The following is a 20509-nucleotide window of genomic DNA, read 5'->3' on the forward strand; positions in this document are numbered from 1 at the left end:
GTACATAATCACTCTCCAAACTCAATCAATGAAAACACAAAACCAATACTTATAATTATATTATTACTTACCTGCAATGCTCATTAATATGAGCTTTATGAGTAGAAGAGTTACAAATCCTAGTGATCTTACAATTCTTATTATTAGAGTTATTTCTTTACAACAATAAAAAAGATAAAATATACAAACATGATGATGGAACTGATGGCAAGGGCACCAAAAGCTAAAAAGACCGTCTCCACTAAATCACTTGACTTCTCTCTTTTTCTTTTCTTTCTGCATGTATATATATTCATAGTTAGTAAATTTTTATACATAATTTTTTCAAGGGAAAAAAATACAACTAGAGAAGTAAATCAAATAAGACAAAGAAGAAGGAAAAGTAACGTATAGGGACTTTGAGTTGGTGTTATATGATCATTTCTCAAAGTGTTTCATTACTAAGATTAAAAAAAATCCTTCAGTGGGAATTAACCTGAGAAGATTCCTCAAAAGCCTTGAGGAGGTTGAGTAAATTTTGCTGTACAAATAGAAAAAAAAATATAATCTCTTGATATGTCCATCTTCATCATAAATAAATAAAGTTGTTCAGGCATTTGTGGCATGAGAAATTCATTACGGAGCTTTATGGAATGGTGGAATGTAAAATGACAGAGAGAAGAGAAAGAGGACTATAAATAATATCAAAGTGAATTTGAATTTGAATATAAATATCAAATATCAAATATTTGAATATTTTAGATTTATTTAGAAAAAGTAGAATTAAAAAAAAAATTAAAAATAGATAGAATGATTTTGAGTAATTTTAGAGCACCACATCATCTGTAAATATTGTAATAATTATAATAACAACAAATATATATAACTAAAATATAATTATTATAATCAGTTAAATAATAATAATAACAACAAATATCTATAACTAAAATATACATAATTGTTAAATTAATTGCATTAATTAGAAAATAAATAGATATTATTATTAAGAGTTATATATTAAGTTCTACGTATTAATATGAGCTCGTTAATAATCTAATGGGAGTATACATAAATAATAATAATTAAATTTAAATAACAAATATCTATAACTAAAGTAATAATTAAATTAATTAAAAAAAGTAAATATAACACATGCTTAAATTTACATATATATATATAAATATATATAATTAAAGTATACATAATAATTAAATTAATTAAAAAAAGGTCAACATGACATATATGTTAGTTACACATATTAGGTACATGAATATTAAATTAATTAAATTTAAATTAGTTATATATATATTTAAATGTAATATATATCTTAATTAAATATATATATATTTAAACGTAATATATATCTTAAAAAAATTAGATTAAAAGATAAAATATAAAGAGTGCTTTGAAGAAATTTTAGAGTATCACATCATCTTCTTGAAGCTCTCATTTATATATATAGAGATTTATTAATTATATTTATTAAATTTGTATCATTGTCATATAAATTTCAAATAAATGAACAATATTATATATAAAAGAATTACATAAATATTTAAAAATTAAATCAAAACAATATATATATATATAATATGATACTCATTTAAGGCCAGTTCTTAAGTCCAACAAGTGGGACCCAAAAAAAATTGCCAAGTGTCAAGCTATTGAATTATTTGAGGTTTTTATTATTACATGATTTTACTTGATGAGCCGGTGACATAAACCGGTTGTAAAAAAAAATTGAATCATGGTCTGAAAAATATGGGCAAAATAGTAATTTGCAGGTAAAAAAAGTCTACAGCGGAGGGCAATAAGGTAAAATTAGTATTATGTTCAAACATATTTACGAAATTGGGAAAGTAATGTTTAAGAGTCACTTAGTAATTTTTAAAGGAGTAATCAGGAATAATGTTGCATGTAAAAGTAATGAATTTCCAGTAACTCATCTGCATATAAGTAACATTTTGATGTCAGTAAGTAATATTAAATAGAGTGGTTAGGAATAATATAATAGCTGAAAGTAAAAAAACCGAAAGTAATTATTGTTTGTTTTTTTGTGAGTAACAAATGAATTATCTTAGTGAATATCTCAGTTTTGTTTGACTTGTTTAATGGTTAGAAGAATGAATTGTCATTGATTATGTAGCTTTAGGTTGTATAGTTAATTTAGAATGAATTTTGGCCATTATATGGTATTTGATATTTGGTATATAAGACTTTCCCTTTGCATAAATTATTTTATAATCTCCTGATGTGTAACACAATTAGAGTATAATAATAATAATATCACTAAACGTACCATATTTAAGTTATAATATTTGTATGATTGCTCGATTGGGAGTCACTACTTCGTTAAAAAAAGTGTGATTAAAATATTTCTTGTTACATCCATGAATCTAGCTAGTCATAAGCAAATTTACTAAAGATTTAATATAATGACCCAAGACCTCTAAGCGTAGAAAAAGAAGCTTCAAGGAGTTCTACACCTTTTGATATATATATATATATATATATATTGTGAATTCGTACCCACTTTTTGATCTGCAAATGGTAAAATTTTAAACCGAAAATAGCACTAAATATAATAAGAGTTAGGGATACCTTCCTATATTCACAATAGCTAAATGAAAATGACATTTAAAATAAACCAAGCACAGTTGAAACGCAATAGCCAAAATGAATGTCTGAACACAAGTAGAGTTGAGATAGATCAGTCAAAATTAGTGTCCCAACAAATACACTCACTTACAATATCAAAGTTCAGATTGAGCACAACTCATCCTTGGGCATTGTAGTAAAGGATGTTATCTGTAAATGATCTCTTTGCTGATAACTTCGAACAATGTCCAAGAATTGCGAATAGAGTGGCTCGTGCCCTTACAAAACTTCACTATGCAAGAGGATGATGTATGCCTTGTTATCCTTTTGTATTAAATCTCTTATTACGGTTCATGCTTGCCCTTTCTAATAGAAATATCAGTTTTGTTCAAAAAAGAAAAGGTAATTCTAGGCATTTGACCTTCGTGTTAATGGATTATGAGAATATGCGACCTCATAAGATGGATGCCCCTTTATCTTTTCTCTAATAAACTGTCTATTGAAAACACAGTTGATAGTTATAGACTAGTATATTTAATCCAAATTACTCTTCATGCTTCTGTTAGACTTCTCTACGGTTTGCTTTTAATAAATCTGCAAGAGATTATATTGATTATAATTATATTATGCTCAATCATTGTTATTTGAGGGTCATGAGAATGATTCAGATTCTTCTACTGCCCTTGTGATTAGTTGCTTTGTCCTAGCTGTAGGTTGTTATTCTGTTGAGCTATCTGTCACTAGCTCCTCCTTGTATTTTCATCACTTGCATCAACTCTATTAATAGTGGAATATAGCTCAGTTATGCTCACCATTACAGAGCATAATTTTCTCTCATTCAAACCCTTCTTTTCTGTGTTTTCTCTTCTCCTGTTAAAAAGTTTCTTTTTTATTAATTAAACAATTTAGTCAACCAAAGATTATTCTGAAACTGAAACTACTTGCTACTCAACAAAGATTTTATTATTATTATCATGGCGTCTGAGGAAGCACCAGAGAGCCCTCTCCTTGTGAACCCAACTGCGTAAAGACCAGCATTTCCCTTCCAATCTTGTGGAAATGGGGCTTTGGGGAATCCATTTTTGGAGAAAAATTCACCTTCCTGATTCATAGAAAAACCAGAATAAGATCAGTATAAATGAATAAAAATGACTCTGATCGAAGAAAGCTTTTTTGGGCTTTCCTCTGTTTTTGAAACTAAAAACAGAGTAACTTTTTTTCATAACATTTTCTCACCTGAAGCCATGAAGGAACGTTGCTGCGATAACCAGTGGCGAGAATGACTGAGTCAATGTCGAGAGTTTCGCCATCGACGAGTTCGACTTGGTTACGTGTGAATCTCTTGATTCCGGCAACGACTGTAATATCTCCGGATTTGATCTTCTCTAATGTTCCAATATCTAAAACTGGGGTCTTTCCTTCTGTATTTTTCAGCGTTAATGGTCATGTTGAAGGTCTTCTTAGGCCATATTTTTCAATGTTTCTGAGAACTAACCATGACAAGAACTACATGAGCTTGTCAACAAGCCAGAGTGGGAGCCATGCCATTAATAATACAGCGAGTTCGAATGTTAATTTTCTGAAAATTTCTCTGGGTAATTAAAAATTTATGTTGTTTGCTTAAACAAATTAAAAACAAACTAAATGACAATCGGTACCCGGTTGAAGGAGGTCCCTAAGGGTATATGTGTATTTTTGTATCATTAAATCAACACATTCAAATCCTACCATTCACTCTAAAAACTAACATATCATATGGCTAATAATAATGTTGGACTAAGTCCTAAAAATGGGAACTGAGGGACTAAAGAAGTCCCCCTCATTTAAAACATAAATGATTGTTTTTTAATAAAAAATTAATATTATATATTATTATAGTTTTTTTATATATTATTTTATAATATTTAAATTTATATTGATATAATTATTGAATATCTATTTTTGTATTAAATATTATTATAATAATAATAATATTTGAATTGATATTAATATAATTAGTAAAAAATTAGGATTATATATTATTATGATAATAATATTTTATAACATTTAAATTTATATTAATATTATTTTTAAATATCTTGTATTATATATTATTATTTTATAACATTTGAATTTGAATTTATATTAATATAATTATTATATATGTAGTGTTATATTAAATATTATTATAATAATAATATTTTATAATATTTGAATTTATATGAATATAATTGATAAATAACTATATTTACGTTAGTTTTAAAGGTATATTCCGTTAAATATTTAGAATATTCTATCAAAGTTAACAAAATAAACCATCAAAATTATGAATTTTCATTATCTACACAAGTAACGTGCAATGTACGTTTGTTTAGTTTTATTTATAGAATTTATTAATTATATTTATTAAATTTATATTATTGTCATATAAATTTTAAATAACTAAATAATATTATAATATAAAAGAATGAAATAAACATATTAAATGAAAAATTAAACCAAAACATTGTTTATGATTTTATTTTTAAATATATATAATATGATAACTTTTTTAAATATAAATGATAATTTTTTAATAAAAATTAAGATTATGTATTATATATTATTATTATTATTATTATTATTATTATTATTATTATAATGATATTTTATAATATTTAAATTTATATTGATATAAGTATTAAAAATCTATTATTGTATTAAATATTATTATAATAATATTTAAATTCATATTAAATATTTAGATAAAAATTATGATTATATATTATTATCTATTTTTAAGTTATTTTTATAGATATATTCGGTTGAATATTTTAAATCAAACTTTTAAAACCAAGAATTTTCTTTTAACTTCACACTTTTTATTATTATGTTAGCATAACTATTTCTTGAAGCACTTGCTCATCTTTTCATGGATTTTCATTTGTATAGGCAGGAAACCCACGAGAACACATGGGAGAAAAACAAGGGCCTAACTATTCAGTCTACCCTCTTCAGTAAATCTCTCTGTGTTGTATTTTATTTGAAGTAAAATAATAATAGAAAGGTCAAATTGAAAACATTAATAAACAACAGGTAAAGAATTTTAAATTGACAGAGATTCAGGGTCAGCTATGATAAACCTGTCCAACGTGTATACCTGAGGAGACAACAGAAAATAGTAGGAAAGAATTAAGTCCTAGTGACTTTAGTTTAATATGATATTATTTGTATTCTAATCTTTGTATCTAATTGGCTTTATTCTTTATTTTGATTGACTGAGCTTTCTTATTTTTGGGAAGTCTATATATAGGGAGGGGAGGGGAGTTGTAAAAAAGAAAAAGAAAAATAGAAGTAAGACTTTGGTGGAGAGATCAGCCCTCTCGAATGGCTGTGCTAGGAGAGTTTGAGCCTCTCGAATGCTCATTTGTAAATCTTTCATTGTTATTATTAATAAAGTTGTTCTTGAGGAATTTCATTATTGGATTTGGAAACTAAGAATTATTCTTACCTAAGAAATATCTATCAATTTGGTGTGGTGACTGCGGACATGGGGCCTAAGAAAGCAGCGGAGAATCATGATACTACTATTGGAATCGAGGAGGAATTTGAAGCTCTAAAGAAAGAAGTCTCTGGATTCAAAGGGTCCATTCAGAATTCGATACAGGAAATGGTAGACAAGATTCAACAACAGCTGCAAGAAACCCTTCAAAAACAGTTTAAGGCTCTCATGGCAGCTCAAGAAAAGTCAAGAACTCTCCAAGTAACAGGGGGAGAGGTGAATGGCACTACTGGCAGCCAGTGAAAAGGAAAAAGTAAGGGTTCAGAGACACCATTTGACCTCCAGCCGAGTGAGGAACGATCAGGTTTTCAACAAAGGTCTGCCGGGACGTCACCAACAGCAGGTTTCCAAAGGGATCGAAATTTCGAAAGAGGTTCCATTGACAGGGGTCAACACAAAACATGTTTCCGCCATGAAAATCGCCTTAAGAAACTGAAGATGCCGACCTTTAATGGTGAAAATCCAGACGGGTGGGTAATGCAAGTAGAGAGGATCTTCACCTGCCATGACTATGATGAGGGTGAGAAGGTTGAAGCTGTGTTTATTTCATTTTTTGGTGATGCATTGCTTTGGTATCAATACGAAAACAATAAGAGGGCTATCCATAGTTGGGAGGAAATGAAAAGATTGGTGTTACAACATTTCTAGGATACCCAAAATGGAAATTTACATGACCAATTTCTGACTGTTCGACAGGAAGGAATTGTGGCTGATTATGAGAGGAAATTCATCAGGTTGTTGGCACCCTTAAAGGATATCGACCCAGCTGTGCAGCTGAGCACTTTCATGAATGGGTTAGTTCCGTCTTTAAGGACCGAGTTGCGCATCCAGCGACCCCAGAATGTAGATGACGCCATGGACATTGCTCAAGACATTGAAGACAAAAATAAGGCCCAGAAACAATGGTTCTCTGCTTTCCAACGCACGGCCCTACAAGAAACTTCAACCAGAATGGAAATGCCACCAGTTCGAACTTCATGGACAAATCCCAATAGCGATGAACTAAGGCTTAGTGATTCCGAAATCCAGCAAAAGCGTCAAAAAGGCTTATGCTTCCGTTGTGATGACAAGTGGTCACCAGGGCATTGCTGCAAAAAGAAGGAGCTCTAGGTCATAATGACACCCGAAATCATTGAGGAAACCATTACTGATCAAGATTCGGAAGAAGAAAGAGAGGAAGTCGTCAAGTTGGATTCCACAGAAGTTAGCAAAACTATTGAAGTCTCTCTAATCGGTGGCTGGATTATCCGTCAATAAAACCATGAAAATCAAAGGGCAGCTTAGGTCAGCCGATGTTGTCATCCTCATCGACCCCGGGGCTACTCATAACTTTATATCAAGGGCCCTAATATCCAAGCTACATATTCCGGTGTCTCAAACTAAAGAATATGGGGTCACCTTAGGAAATGGAGAGTCTATGCAATGTGAAGGGGTTTGTAAAAATCTAAATGTCCACTTTCAAGGAGTTGAAATTTGGGACGATTTCCTGCCATTACAGCTTGGTAGTGTTGATATTATCCTATGGCTGCAGTGGTTAACTACTTTGGGAATGACAAAAACTTATTGGAAATTACAAACTATGGAATTTCAGATTGGACAGAGAAGTTTCATAATCAAAGGCGATCCCTCCCTTGGCAGATCTTTAGTTTCTCTCAAGACCATGATAAAAACAATAAAAAATGAGAAACATGGAGTATTACTCGAGCTGAATCAAGTTACTATAGAAAAGGAGGCCGCTGAACCCAATATTCCAGATTTCCTATTGTAATGCCCCAAATTTCCTAATGAGGTTTAGGACCTTGATTAGGAGGCCGGGAGGGCCATAATTGATTTATTATAGTATTTAATTATTATATGCATGTTTACGTGAATTATATTATTATATGATGGTGGATGCATGCATATGGGAGAATTTATTATTATGAGGGTATTTTGGTAATTTGGCCACTGTGGGCGTAATTGTATATTTTGGGTGCGTGATTGTGATTAACTAATATAGCCACATTATAAGGTGGATTGGTTCGAGCTATTCGACTTGAGACGATCATGAGATGTAAGTGTTCGGTCTAGTCATAACGGGTTTAAGTTCGGGGCTCGGGGTGAGTCTCGGGGTGAATTTAATGATTAGAGCATTACCGGGAATTAAAGGGTAATGGGATATGATTTGTTGGTATTTGGGAATATTGAGTATAGCGGGAATTGGAGAGCGTTAATTATAATTAACGAGATAGGCGGGAAAGGACGGTTTTGCCCTTGGAAGCTTGTAGAGGGGTTTATTTGGCTTAAGGGCATTATGGTCTTTTGACCTTAAGGATTTATATCAGCCTAAGGGAAATTTTAGAAGGCTGTGGAATGATAATAAAACAAAGCCATCCTCATCCCTTCTTCCTTTCTCTCCCGTACAAGCTTCTTCCTTCACTTTTCCTTTGGATTTTGAGAGCCCAAATTGAGGAGTTAAGCTAGGAAATTAAAAGTGGAAGCTTAGGAGTTTGGTTCAGCCATTGGAGGAGGTTCAAACTCGAATTTGAGGTAAGTTTCAACCATTAGTTCCTGGTTTATACTCTGTTTTAGTTTAAGATTTCAGCTTGTGAATTCTTGGTGGTTAATTGGAATTAATTGGAGTTAGGTTGATGTTTGATTTGGGTTTTGATGAGGGTTTGATATAGATGTTGTTTAGAGGTTGAATTGAGTGTTTGGAGAGGGTTTGGAACTAGTTTGGAGGCTGGGTTCTAAGGGAATATGCAGGGGAGGTCGAGCTGGTGCGTTGCTGATTTTTGGCTGATCTGGGTAATGAGTCGCGGCCTGGATTTTGTGTGCCGCGGCCTAAGGTGGCTTCTGAGGCAAATATGCCTCTGTCAGGGAGATGAGCCGCGGCATGGCTGTGGTGAGCCGCGGCCCAACAGGGCAGATTTGACCAAAATTGTGTTTTTAGCTTAGGGATGCTTACCATAGGCCTCGGGGTTGATCCTACTACTTGGTTAAGTGGGGATTGATGTCCCGGAGGCTAGATATTGGTTTGGGAACTTGTGTTGATCATTTTTATTGATGGTATCCTATATTTGGTTATGACTAGGTGACCGTTAAATGACTAAAAGTTGATCGTTCTCAAGGGTCGTTCTTTTAATCGTTCTAGCTCGACTTTGAGGTAAGAAAACTGCACCCTGTGTATATGTGACATGCATGGCTATTATTGATGCATGTTGGTGGATTATTGAGTATGACATGCGTGGCTATTATGATGCATGTTGGTTGATTATTGAGTATGACATGCATGGCTATTCTTGATGCATGTTGGCTGATTATTAAGCGTGACATGCATGGCTGTTATTGGTGCATGTTGGATTGCTGGATATATTGCATATGATGCATGAGATACATGTGATTAGGACATGCTTTGTATACTGAGTATGATATTGTTCAGAGCTTGAGTCTCTGTGTTTATGCATGGTCCTAATTGTACTAATACCTGTTCAGTAAGCATGCTAAATACCTTGTTTATGGATATGGAACATGTGATATATGATTGGTGGCATGACTTACTTGTGTATGACACTGACTAGTCAGGGATCGGCTCTAAAGTCGAGAATCATGCATTGAATGGCTCTATGGCATTAATGCTAGACTGACCCTAAGGTCGACTATCATGCATTGAATGGCTCTATGGCATTAATGCTAGATCGACCCTAAGGTCGATGATCACGCATTGAATAGCTCCATGGCATTAATGCGGGACCGACCCTAAGGTCGAAGAACTTATAAGCGCTAGCCTGGTCTATGACCAGATGTTTATAGCCAAGGTATTTGACCCCGGTGACTGTTTGTCACATGGCTAGGGGACGCTGTCCATAGCACGACTCTAGAGTCGGGAGGAGGGTTATGTTGGTGACCATTCACCATGCACCTGTCCTGATCAAACCTATGAAGGAATCACTTATCAGCTAAGCCCTGGTGACCCTATCGTCACATGGCTAGAGGGAGCTATGCTCATTATTGTGACTTTTGGCTATTGTCACCTATTTGCTTGGACTGATAGTCCTGAATGGTTATTATGATCATTGTTGATATTATATCATGCTTTATTGTGTTTTCTTGCTGGGCTTTGGCTCACGGGTGCTACGTGGTGCAGGTAAAGGCAAGAGGAAGCTGGACCATCCTTGAGTTGGAGAGCTTAGGTGATGACGTGTACATATGCAGCTGCTCGACCACCACGGCCGAGGTTTAAAGTGGAACTAGGGTTGAACCCTGTTTTGCCGCTTAGAACGGCCTGTTGTAAATATTTTCTGTAATAAACTCTGAAATTATATTTTCGGGATCCCAATGTATATATTAAACGTTTTAGTGAAATGTTACATCCTAACCAAAGTTTTTAATCCCTAAACCGCTAATCATACTTAGTTCACGATTTTGGCCAAATGACTCGATTAGCGAGTTTAGCACTGTTTACAAGGCACACCGTAACGGTCCCTGGAGTTTGGGGCGTTACACCTATACAGTACCATTACTGAATTTAATGATGTTTTTTGAAATGCCTGTAGGACTACCACCAGCCTGTACACATGAGCATGCCATTACTCTTGTTTCGGGAGCTGCGTCGATTAGTGTACGGCCTTACCGTTATCCTTATGTACAGAAAGAAGAAATTGAGAAGCTGATATCCGAAATGTTGACAGCAAAAATTATACAACCAAGCAATAGCCCATTTTCTAGTCTGGTGTTAGTAGTCAAAAAAAAAAAAAGACGAGTCTTGGAGATTTTGTATCGACTACAGAGCCTTGAATAAAGTGACAATACCAGATAAGTACCCGATTCCCGTGATAGATGAATTCCTTGATGAACTTAATGGTGCTCTCATTTTTTCCAAACTTGACCTTAAATCAGGGTACCATCAAATAAGAGTAAAATCTGAGGACATTCATAAGACAGCCTTCAGGACGCACGATGGCCACTACGAATTTTTGGTTATGCCATTCGGCTTAACAAATGCTCCAACGACCTTTCAATCTCTCATGAACGATGTTTTTCGACCCTATTTGCGCAAATTTGTGCTAGTTTTCTTTGACGACATATTGGTCTACAGTCGAACAAAGGAGCTACACCAGCAACATTTAAGGGAGGTCATGGAATTATTGCGACACCACAGATTGTATGCTAACCTAAAGAAGTGTGCCTTCGGGCAGGCACAAGTGGAATACCTTGGCCATATAATTTCTCACCACGGCTTACCTAAAACTATTAAAGCTCTCCACGGATTTTTAGGCTTAACATGATACTACCGAAAGTTCGTCGCCAACTATGCTAAAATAGCTCAACCATTGACTGATCAACTAAAAAAGGATTAGTTCTTGTGGGGTCCAGATGCAGAACAAGCATTCCGCCACCTACAACATGCAATGACTACAGTACCAGTGCTAGCCTTACCTGATTTCTCCCAGCCATTTGTCATCGAAATTGATGCTTCAGGACATGGTTTAGGTGTTGTCCTCTTACAAAACCAGAAACCAATAGCCTATTTCAGCCAAGTCTTGGGGGTTCAAGCACGAAAAAAATCCATTAATGAAAAAGAATTAATGGCCATAGTTTATGCAGTGACCAAATGGCGACCTTATCTCTTGGGTCGCAAGTTTCTAGTCCGGACCGATCAACAAAGTCTGAAGTTTCTTTTGGGACAGCAGGTTATCGGTTCAGAATATCAAAAATGGGTTTCCAAGCTGATGGGAATGGATTTTGAAATCGCGTACAAACCATGAACCCACAATAGAGTGGCTGATGCACTCTCCCGACAAAGTGACGTAGCTACGGTGGACCACTTATCTGTTTCAGAATGGAAACTATGGCCCGAATTAGCTTCAGAAATAGCAGTTGATCCCGTACTCCAGCAGCTACTTCGTGATCTTCAAACTGGTTCAAAACACCATCATGGCTTCCACTTACACAATGGCCTACTCCACTACAAGAATCGACTAGTTATTACAAAAAAATCGCACTTAATTCCAAAGATATTGGAAGAATTTCACAGCACTCCATTCAATGGGCATTCAGGAGAACTTAAAACTTATAAACGTCTAGCAGCTGAATTATTTTAGGGAGGTCTTCGAACAGATGTCCATAATTTCGTGCAGCAATGTACGGTGTGTCAGCAAAATAAATTGCTCACTACAGCCCCAGCCGGATCACTACAGCCCCTCGCCCTTCCGACCCAAGTTTGGGATGAAATTATCATGGATGTTATTGAGGGCCTTCCGACATCAGAGGGGTGGAACACTATTCTTGTGGTTGTTGATCGTCTCTCAAAATATGCTCATTTTATCAAGCTCAAACACCCATTTTCTGCTCCTACAGTAGCAGAATTATTTATGAGGGACGTGGTCCGTTTACATGGTCTACCCCAGTCCATCATCTCAGACAGAGATCGGATTTTTCCGAGTAATTTTTGGACCCATCTCTTTAAGTTACAAGGTACGACTCTTAAAAAAAGTATCGCTTACCACCCACAAACAGATGGGCAGTCCGAAGTTCTCAATCGCTACTTAGAAACCTACCTTCGCTGCTTCACCTACCAACAGCCAAAAAAATGGTCCAAATGGCTAGCCTGGGCGGAATATTCCTACAATACTTCACACCATTCTTCACTCAACTGTACCCCCTTTAAAGCTCTTTACGGCAGGGATCCTCCACCATTAATTCCTTACAAAAAGGGGACAGTCGTAGTATCTTCTGTTGACAAACTCTTACTGTTTCGAGATACCATTTTTGACGACCTCCGGATGCACCTACTTTGGGCTCAATACTAGATGAAGCTCCAAGCGGACAAGAAGCGTCGACCTGAAGAATTTGCCGTGGGGGACTTGGTGTTCCTCAAACTAAGACCCTATTGGCAGCAGTCCCTTGCTCGACGTCCCAATGATAAACTTTCTGCTCGATACTATGGTCCTTTTTCCATCACTCAACGCATTGGTCTCGTCGCTTACAAGCTGCAACTTCCAAACCATGCCCGGATTCACCCCATCTTCCATTTCTCTCAGCTCCGCCGTTCCATAAGTCCAGCTCCAAGTGCAGCTACCATCCCTCCTCAGTTGACCACTGACTTAGAACTCAACGTGGAACCAGAGGCAGTCTTAGATCAGCGATTCGATACTCCAACAGCCAACTACCCTTCCGAAGTCCTCATCAAATGGAAATCATTACCTGACTTTGAAGCGACAGGAGAGCCATTTTCCACCATCAACGAACAGTTTCCCCTGTTCCACCTTGAGGACAAGGTGAAGGTTATTGGGGGGAGGGGGTAATGATAAACCTATCCTACGTGTATACTAGAGGAGACAACAGAAAATAGTAGGAAAGAATTAAGTCCTAGTGACTTTAGTTTAATATGATATTTTTTGTATTCTAATCCTTGTATCTAGTTAGCTTTATTTTTTATTTTGATTGGCTGAGCTGTCTTATTTTTGGGAAGTCTATATATAGGGAAGGGAGGGGAATTGTAAAAAAAAAAATATAAGTAATAAAGCTGTGCTAGGAGAGTTTGAGCCTCTCGAATGCTCATTTGTAAATCTTTCATTGTTATTAATAATGCTGTTCTTGATGAATTTCATTATTGGATCTGGAAACTAAGATAGAATTATTCTTACCTAAGAAAGATCTATCAAGCTATTTTATGCTTCTCTCCAAATCTTTCCTTTCTACATTTATTAGGAAAGGACAAAATAACCCAGATTATATTGGCCAACGAAGCCAAAGAACAACAATAATACGTCAAATTGATGTATATGAACTATGTTTGCAATATGTATCGCTTTATTATCCTATCAATCTATGAATGCCAAAACTTTTGTTCACTCCCGCACGTGTGTGAGAAGAGAGAGAGAGAGAGAGGTAGACAACATGACCATTTATGGGGCCATGACTCCTTCAATGGTATAAGCGAGGGATTCTGCCCAGTCAACTTTAAATAGCAATGTCTTCAAGGTGCGGATCACATCATATGCTGGATCAAGTTTCTGCTGCCACCCCTAGGAATGAACAAAAGTTACAAACTTAGCAAAAGCCAAAAGGATTCACTCCATAAGTTAGGCACCACACAAAATTTAATTAAGAGAAACTAAGGTGACGAGTAAAAAGCATATGCCATGTATTCCTAAAACCGAAAACTTGCAAAACAACACACCAAAAAGTAAAATTAAAAATGTCCCTAAGAAACTCAGCTTCCCCAAGTCACAAGATAAACTTATTCCATGTTGATTAGACTTTTAGCTAAGTTTTGCACATGCCAGATATATCTTAGATTAAGAATTTGGGAGTGTATCTCAAATGGTTTATTGTCAGCAGCAGAACCGACCATCAATGAAACATGTTGAACCATGACAAGGAGAGATTTCTCCAATTTGTTGAATATCACATTCATAAGTAAATTGGAAACTTGAAGAAAGTTTAAACTAAAAATGTTTGTTAGTATTTAGAGAAAAATAGCATATTTTAAGGTTTTGCCCTGCTATTAATTGTGTTCCCAAAACATCACAATTGGAATTAAATGGTAAAATGCAAGATTTTGTAGCTTTCCCTTTCCTTAAATTATAATCTAAGATAGATTGCAGCACATTATACCAAATTATAAATAAGCAAGAATCAAGTAATGATCACATATTGTAGCTTGGATGATAAAAAATGATTGTCTTCTTACTCTTAAAGGTTATAGTACAATTGGCAACTCTGATTCAAAATCTATGTTCAATATCCTATACAGGTATTATGGTCTTATAGTATTAGTGGGTTTTATGTAACAGCAACATTATATTGGTATTTCGAATGCATGCAAGAAGCTTAACCAGTTGCAGGACAGAGGAGGAAAAAAAGGATTACCTCAAGAACCAAAGTGGTTACCATAACTGTGCAAATATTTCCATCAATGTTGACCTGATATCGTCTAACTTGCTCAAGCAACTGCTTCATGCAATCAGAAGGTCTAGTAAATTCACCTTCAGGGGAGTCCCAAGTGATGAAGGATTTTTCCACTTCCTGTAACGATGGAACCAATTTAACTTCATTAAGAAATCATCTGATACTAAACAACAGGAGAAAATCCGATACTTCATTGACAATAAAGAAAAAAGAATTGCACAGCAATGATTCCTGATATGAGAGAAAATACTGATGCTTCTCCAAGCGAAGCATTCAATTCAACTAAAACATGTTTAAACTATATTTATTAGCCACTATCAGACTTAGACTCAAGGCTAGGAACTTATAAGGACACAGAACCTGACCAAGGTTTTAAAAGGCGAAATCGCGAGGCGAGGCGTTTTCTCTTAGTACCGCGAGGCGTAAGCCTCGAGGCGCAACGAGGCATACGCCTCAACTATAAGAACAAATAAAATTTTAAAAATATAATAAAATTCATAAAATATCCTAAAATTCATGAAATTTCATAAAATTCATAGAATTCATAACAAAGAACACATAAGTCCATATCAAAGTCATAAAAGTACTAGTTATATAAGTCTTAAAATCATATAGATAAAATGCACTAATCGGTAGATGCTGCTGTGAGATGATGGTAGAGAAGAAAAGTGTGAGGGAGAGAGCATAAAATGCATGAAATGAGTGAGGAGAGAGCTTCTTGCGTGAAAAGGAGAGAAATGAAGAGTGTGAGGGAGAACTGAGATGAGATGATGGAGAGATGCTGCTGTGAGATGATGGAGAGAGGGGAGAAATTAGGGGAGATGCTGCTGTGAGATGATGGTAGAGAAGAAAAGAGGGGATTGCCGTGAGAAGGTTAGGAAGAAATTAGGGGTTTTTTTAACTTAAAATCTGATAAAATAAGCCCAAACTTTAAGCCCATTTAGTTAAAACAAAAGCCCAAAACACTATTTTAAGAAAGCCCCACGTGTGAGGCAATAAAACAGCCAAAAAGTGCAGAAACATGAGGCATACGCCTCAGTCCGCCTCAGCCCGCCTCGCCTCAGAATCGTCTGCCTCAGTACGCCTCACTCATGTGAGGCGTGCGCCTCACTGCCACTCTATGAGGCGGCGCCTCAGAGGCGTTTTTTTACCACCTCGCCTCAAGGCGTGCCTCGAGGCGTACGCCTCAACCATTTTTTAAAACCTTGAACCTGACCACAAACTTGAAGACAGATTAAAAACCCCATCAATAGCATACCAAATTTCAAGAGATGATACCTCTACTTTTAATTTCGTTATTTTTCTAAGTTAGGAATTTAAGTCATCATACATTTCACATTTCTGAGAATTTATTATGTGCAGAATATACTGGTACTGCAAATTGCACTACTTACCTATCCAAACAAAAAGTGTATTTAAGAGTTATATCACGTTTTTAGACTTTTAACAACAAAACCTCACATTTGAGAACAACGTATAAGCTAGTCCTACTTTATAAAATAAACATGCCATTTTTCTCATGTAAATTTGTATTTTTTTTTAGGAAAACAGCATTAAAACCTGAATCCACAGATTCAAAAATTGTGATAAAGTAGCTTGAAAGTGTGAAATGTAGAGCTTAGATGAATGTCAGAACAGAAACATGCATAAATAAATACAGAAGAAATATGATGATAGACTCAAAAAAGGGAAATTCTCACAGCCTTGAGTGACAAAAACTGACAAGTGACAGCCTTCAAATTTTCACGTGGTCTTATATTTTACCTATCACAAACGGTGAAACAGGGAAAGAAATGTACTACCTCAATAAAAGCCTTAGGATTGGGGCAATTCTGCTGTTTGGACAGTCTTAGTGTGGACTCAGCTGCACTTCGACCATCTCTTAGGGCAACGGCCTTAAAGAATTCTAGTAAATTTGTTCTATCTCTCTTTGAGAGTTCAGCAGTCATGCCTACATCAAGGAAAATCACATGAGGCCTTGACTTGAAGAGCAGTTCCCGTGATGCTCTGCCATTTGTTACTCGAACAAGAATATTTCCAGGATGCATGTCTGCATGAATAAAATTATCTATCTGAAAAAAAATCCATCAGTCTCAGATTAATGCAGTTAACCACTTCAATGAGATTATAATAAACCACACTCCAAGTAGAATACTTAAGCTTTTATCCAGACATTAAAATCCTCATGCTACAAAATGCAATATACAGTCATTGAACAACCAGAGCAGATTAACAGAAGTTTCCCCTAAAGCCTAGGCATCTTAATTTTTAATCAATTTCATAATTAATTCAAGGAATCTATTTTCCTGCTGTAGTTTCTTGTAATACAAATCAAACAATAATAAACATTGAAGTTATTGAACCAACTGTGCAAATACAGTGAGTCTTATGAAAATATGGAAGCACAAAAGAAAATGACAAGGGCATGTTGTCTGTACCAAAAGCATCTTTAGAAGTGCATGGCTCCCAATGTGAGCTAGGGCACTCTTAATCTGCTTCTGTCCTTCAAGTTCATCAACAAAACGCAGAACATTTTCACCTTGTTCAAAAGTTTCCACTAACACAGATGGGTGCACCAGGGGATACAAAGGCCTTGGGAATGAGACATCCCTACATTTACGAAAATTGTAGATAAAACGACTTAAATGAGCAGCTTCCCTAGACAGATCTACTTGAGACATCATGAAAACCGAAAACTGCTGTATGCTTTCATCTAATCTCAACCATTTCAATGCAGGGATAAACATTGAAATTTTGGCCACACAACTAATGATTGTAAAATCTCGTCTAATTGCTTCACCAACACCCGGGTGTCGAACTTTTACAGCAACAACAACAGGCTTGATCTGTTGACCAGGATATCTATATTTCAGAGTAGCTTGATGAACTTGAGCAACACTTCCCGATGCTACAGGTTCCTTCTCAAATGTTTCAAAAATTTCAGGCAGCTTGCGACCAAATGCGCTTTCAATACTCTTTTTAGAGAATGAAAAACTATGAGCCGGTGCCTTTGAGTGAAGCTTAGCAAGTTCACTACACAAATCTCTTGCAAATAAATCTGGCCTTGTTGCAGCCCATTGACCCCATTTAATGAATGCAGGGCCTGCTTTTTCCAGTGTATGATGCACAACATGAAGCCATATTTTCCTGTACTTCATGCCAAGGGAATCAACTAAAGGTGCCATAGCTATGCAGGGCGTAAACAAAACTGCTAGATAAATTGCTCTGAAAAACAAGATAAAAAATTCCAGAAGTGAAAACAAAAAAGAGGTCAAATATACATGTCCGTCTTGTGAATGGAGATAAAGTGAACCCCTTGTTGGACTGTATTCTGCTTCTGCCCATGTTTGTTGCATCCAAGCCAATTCTCCAATTACGAATGCAATAATACCAGGTGCTACTAGATTCGATCGAGTCAAAGCCAAGCTTACTGCACCGGCAATCTGACCTATTGGTGGTAAAGCTGGGCCGCCATAGGAGCATAGTTGAGAAAGCCTCCTCCATGCAATTTGGGCATGGTGGGAAATTGTACTACTTGCTGAAAGGCAATGGTAACACCAGAAACCACTACTCTTAAACACGTTACTCGTTGCATTGTTTAATGTAAACTGAGAACAGTCTCTTACAAATGGTTTAGAGTATAATAAGAATCTGCACAGGGAGTTAACGGCACCAGCTCTATCATATAACCTATTATTATTTACTTCTAAGCAGCTAGAATTTCGATTTCGAAGAAGGAATAATGCAGTCCTCCTGACATTTTCACGGACCATAAATCTGCAAATTTATAAAAAAAAAAAAAACAAAATCACAAAAGCAGATTGGATTCAAACTAAGATACCAAACTGACATTACAGCAGGAAAAGAAAAGTAATTAGGCAAACAAAATATCATGCCACAATGCAGATCATGCAAATTTCACTACCTGTTTAAAATGACAAAGAGCTATAATCATTTCACAATATTGGTACTTTTGACAAAGCTTCAAGTGTCACATTCTTCACTAAAGTCTTACCTAGTTTAAAGGAATTTTGGACATCTTTATCAATATCCGGACTTTCACAATTGGTCCTTATACCCAAAAAAATATACAATTTTGTTTTTTTCAACTAAATTTATGAAACTTATGCAAGTTCCATTAAAGACAGATTCATATACATTCAGGAAAAATAGAATCATACAGTAAAAAATGGAAGAGTACAAATTATTCCCAAAAAAGAGTTTAATGGACTTCTCTCTTCGGATGCTGGGAGAATTCAAAACCGAAAAAGCATCTAAAGAAAACATTTTTTTTTTCTTTTTTCTGATTCCCGTATCTTTAGAAGGCCAAATATACTAATCAAATTCCTTTCATAGGAGCACAGCTCAATCATCAAAAATCAAAACGAACATTTCAAACAGAGCTCTATTATTGAACTTTTCATAGTATAATTAAACTAAGAGAGCAGAAAACGAAGGAGATGGTTGGAGAAGAAGATGACCTCGTCATGGCGAAAGGCTTCAGGACTCCGTGAGCTCTAAATACTCAGACAGCAATATCGATTCGCCGGCATTTTCCTCCCAAAACAATATTATTATAAAAAAATTCATCCGCCGACATCGGAAGCTACGTACCTCGCCACCCGAGCCTGAGGCGCGTACTAGTAAATGACGAAATTTGTGCGACTGGGATCTATGTGGTTGGTGGCGAGTAAGCGGTAGGCTGACGTTTAACGTTTTCTTTTGTTGTTCGGAGGAGCTGTTGTAATTCACACGTGTGCGTGGATTCCTCTTTCAAAGGACGATAGCTCACCAGTGTGAGCTACGGCTGAGCATAAAATCCGAAAAAGTAAAAAAACTGTATGCACCAATTTTCTGAATACAGAAAAAAAACCGCCAACGGCACAAACTGTCACTGTTCGATCGGTTTAAAAATTTTGTCCAGACCGACTGGCGGAACCGAAACCGACCAAACAATATAACATATAATAATATAATATTATATAATTATTAATTATTAAATAAAAAAAATATGAAATTATTTTCTATATATTTATGTTTTAAAAGTGCACAAAAATTGATTCCAACAATCCAAAATTTTTAGTTTTTTAACTAAAACTTTCAAAAAAAAAAATTAATTAAAAAAAAATAAGACATTCGGTTTGGTCGGTTTAACCGACCAAACTACGGTTCAAAACGGTCGGTTTTTTCTTTTAACTGGTTTGGTCGGTCGGTTTTTGGATTGCACCAATCCGGACCGAAAACTGAATTATAGATTTTATGTTATGAAAAAACTGCACAAACCGACCGATGCTCACCCCTAGTGTATGCTATGTTTCTTTGTGAGAACAAACGTAAACAATTTAAATTTACTATAGTGATCTTTGTGATAAGTGTGAATTGTGATGACCAAGAAAAAAAATCTGTAATGTGAGAAATTGTTTGAATGAACGATAATTAAAAGAATGGATGCTATCTCTAAGCAATCAATTTTTTTTTCGATTTTAAGCTTTCAAATAAAGATACTCATCTTATCTT

General features: G+C 35.4%; 1 protein-coding gene across 1 annotated transcript; it reads right to left on the bottom strand.

The window, feature by feature from the left end:
- Positions 1-13633: 13633 nt before the first annotated feature.
- Positions 13634-19723, bottom strand: LOC133782592 (uncharacterized). Its single transcript, XM_062221924.1, has 5 exons — positions 19474-19723; positions 17431-18769; positions 16795-17064; positions 14954-15109; positions 13634-14106 (listed from the first exon to the last, which is right to left on the bottom strand). The coding sequence occupies exons 1-5, from the start codon at positions 19479-19481 to the stop codon at positions 13987-13989; spliced, it is 1893 nt and encodes a 630-aa protein (XP_062077908.1). The 5' UTR covers positions 19482-19723; the 3' UTR covers positions 13634-13986.
- Between the last annotated feature and the right edge of the window lie 786 nt (positions 19724-20509).

This window comes from Humulus lupulus, chromosome 6, assembly GCF_963169125.1.
Source record: "Humulus lupulus chromosome 6, drHumLupu1.1, whole genome shotgun sequence".
NCBI lineage: Eukaryota > Viridiplantae > Streptophyta > Magnoliopsida > Rosales > Cannabaceae > Humulus > Humulus lupulus.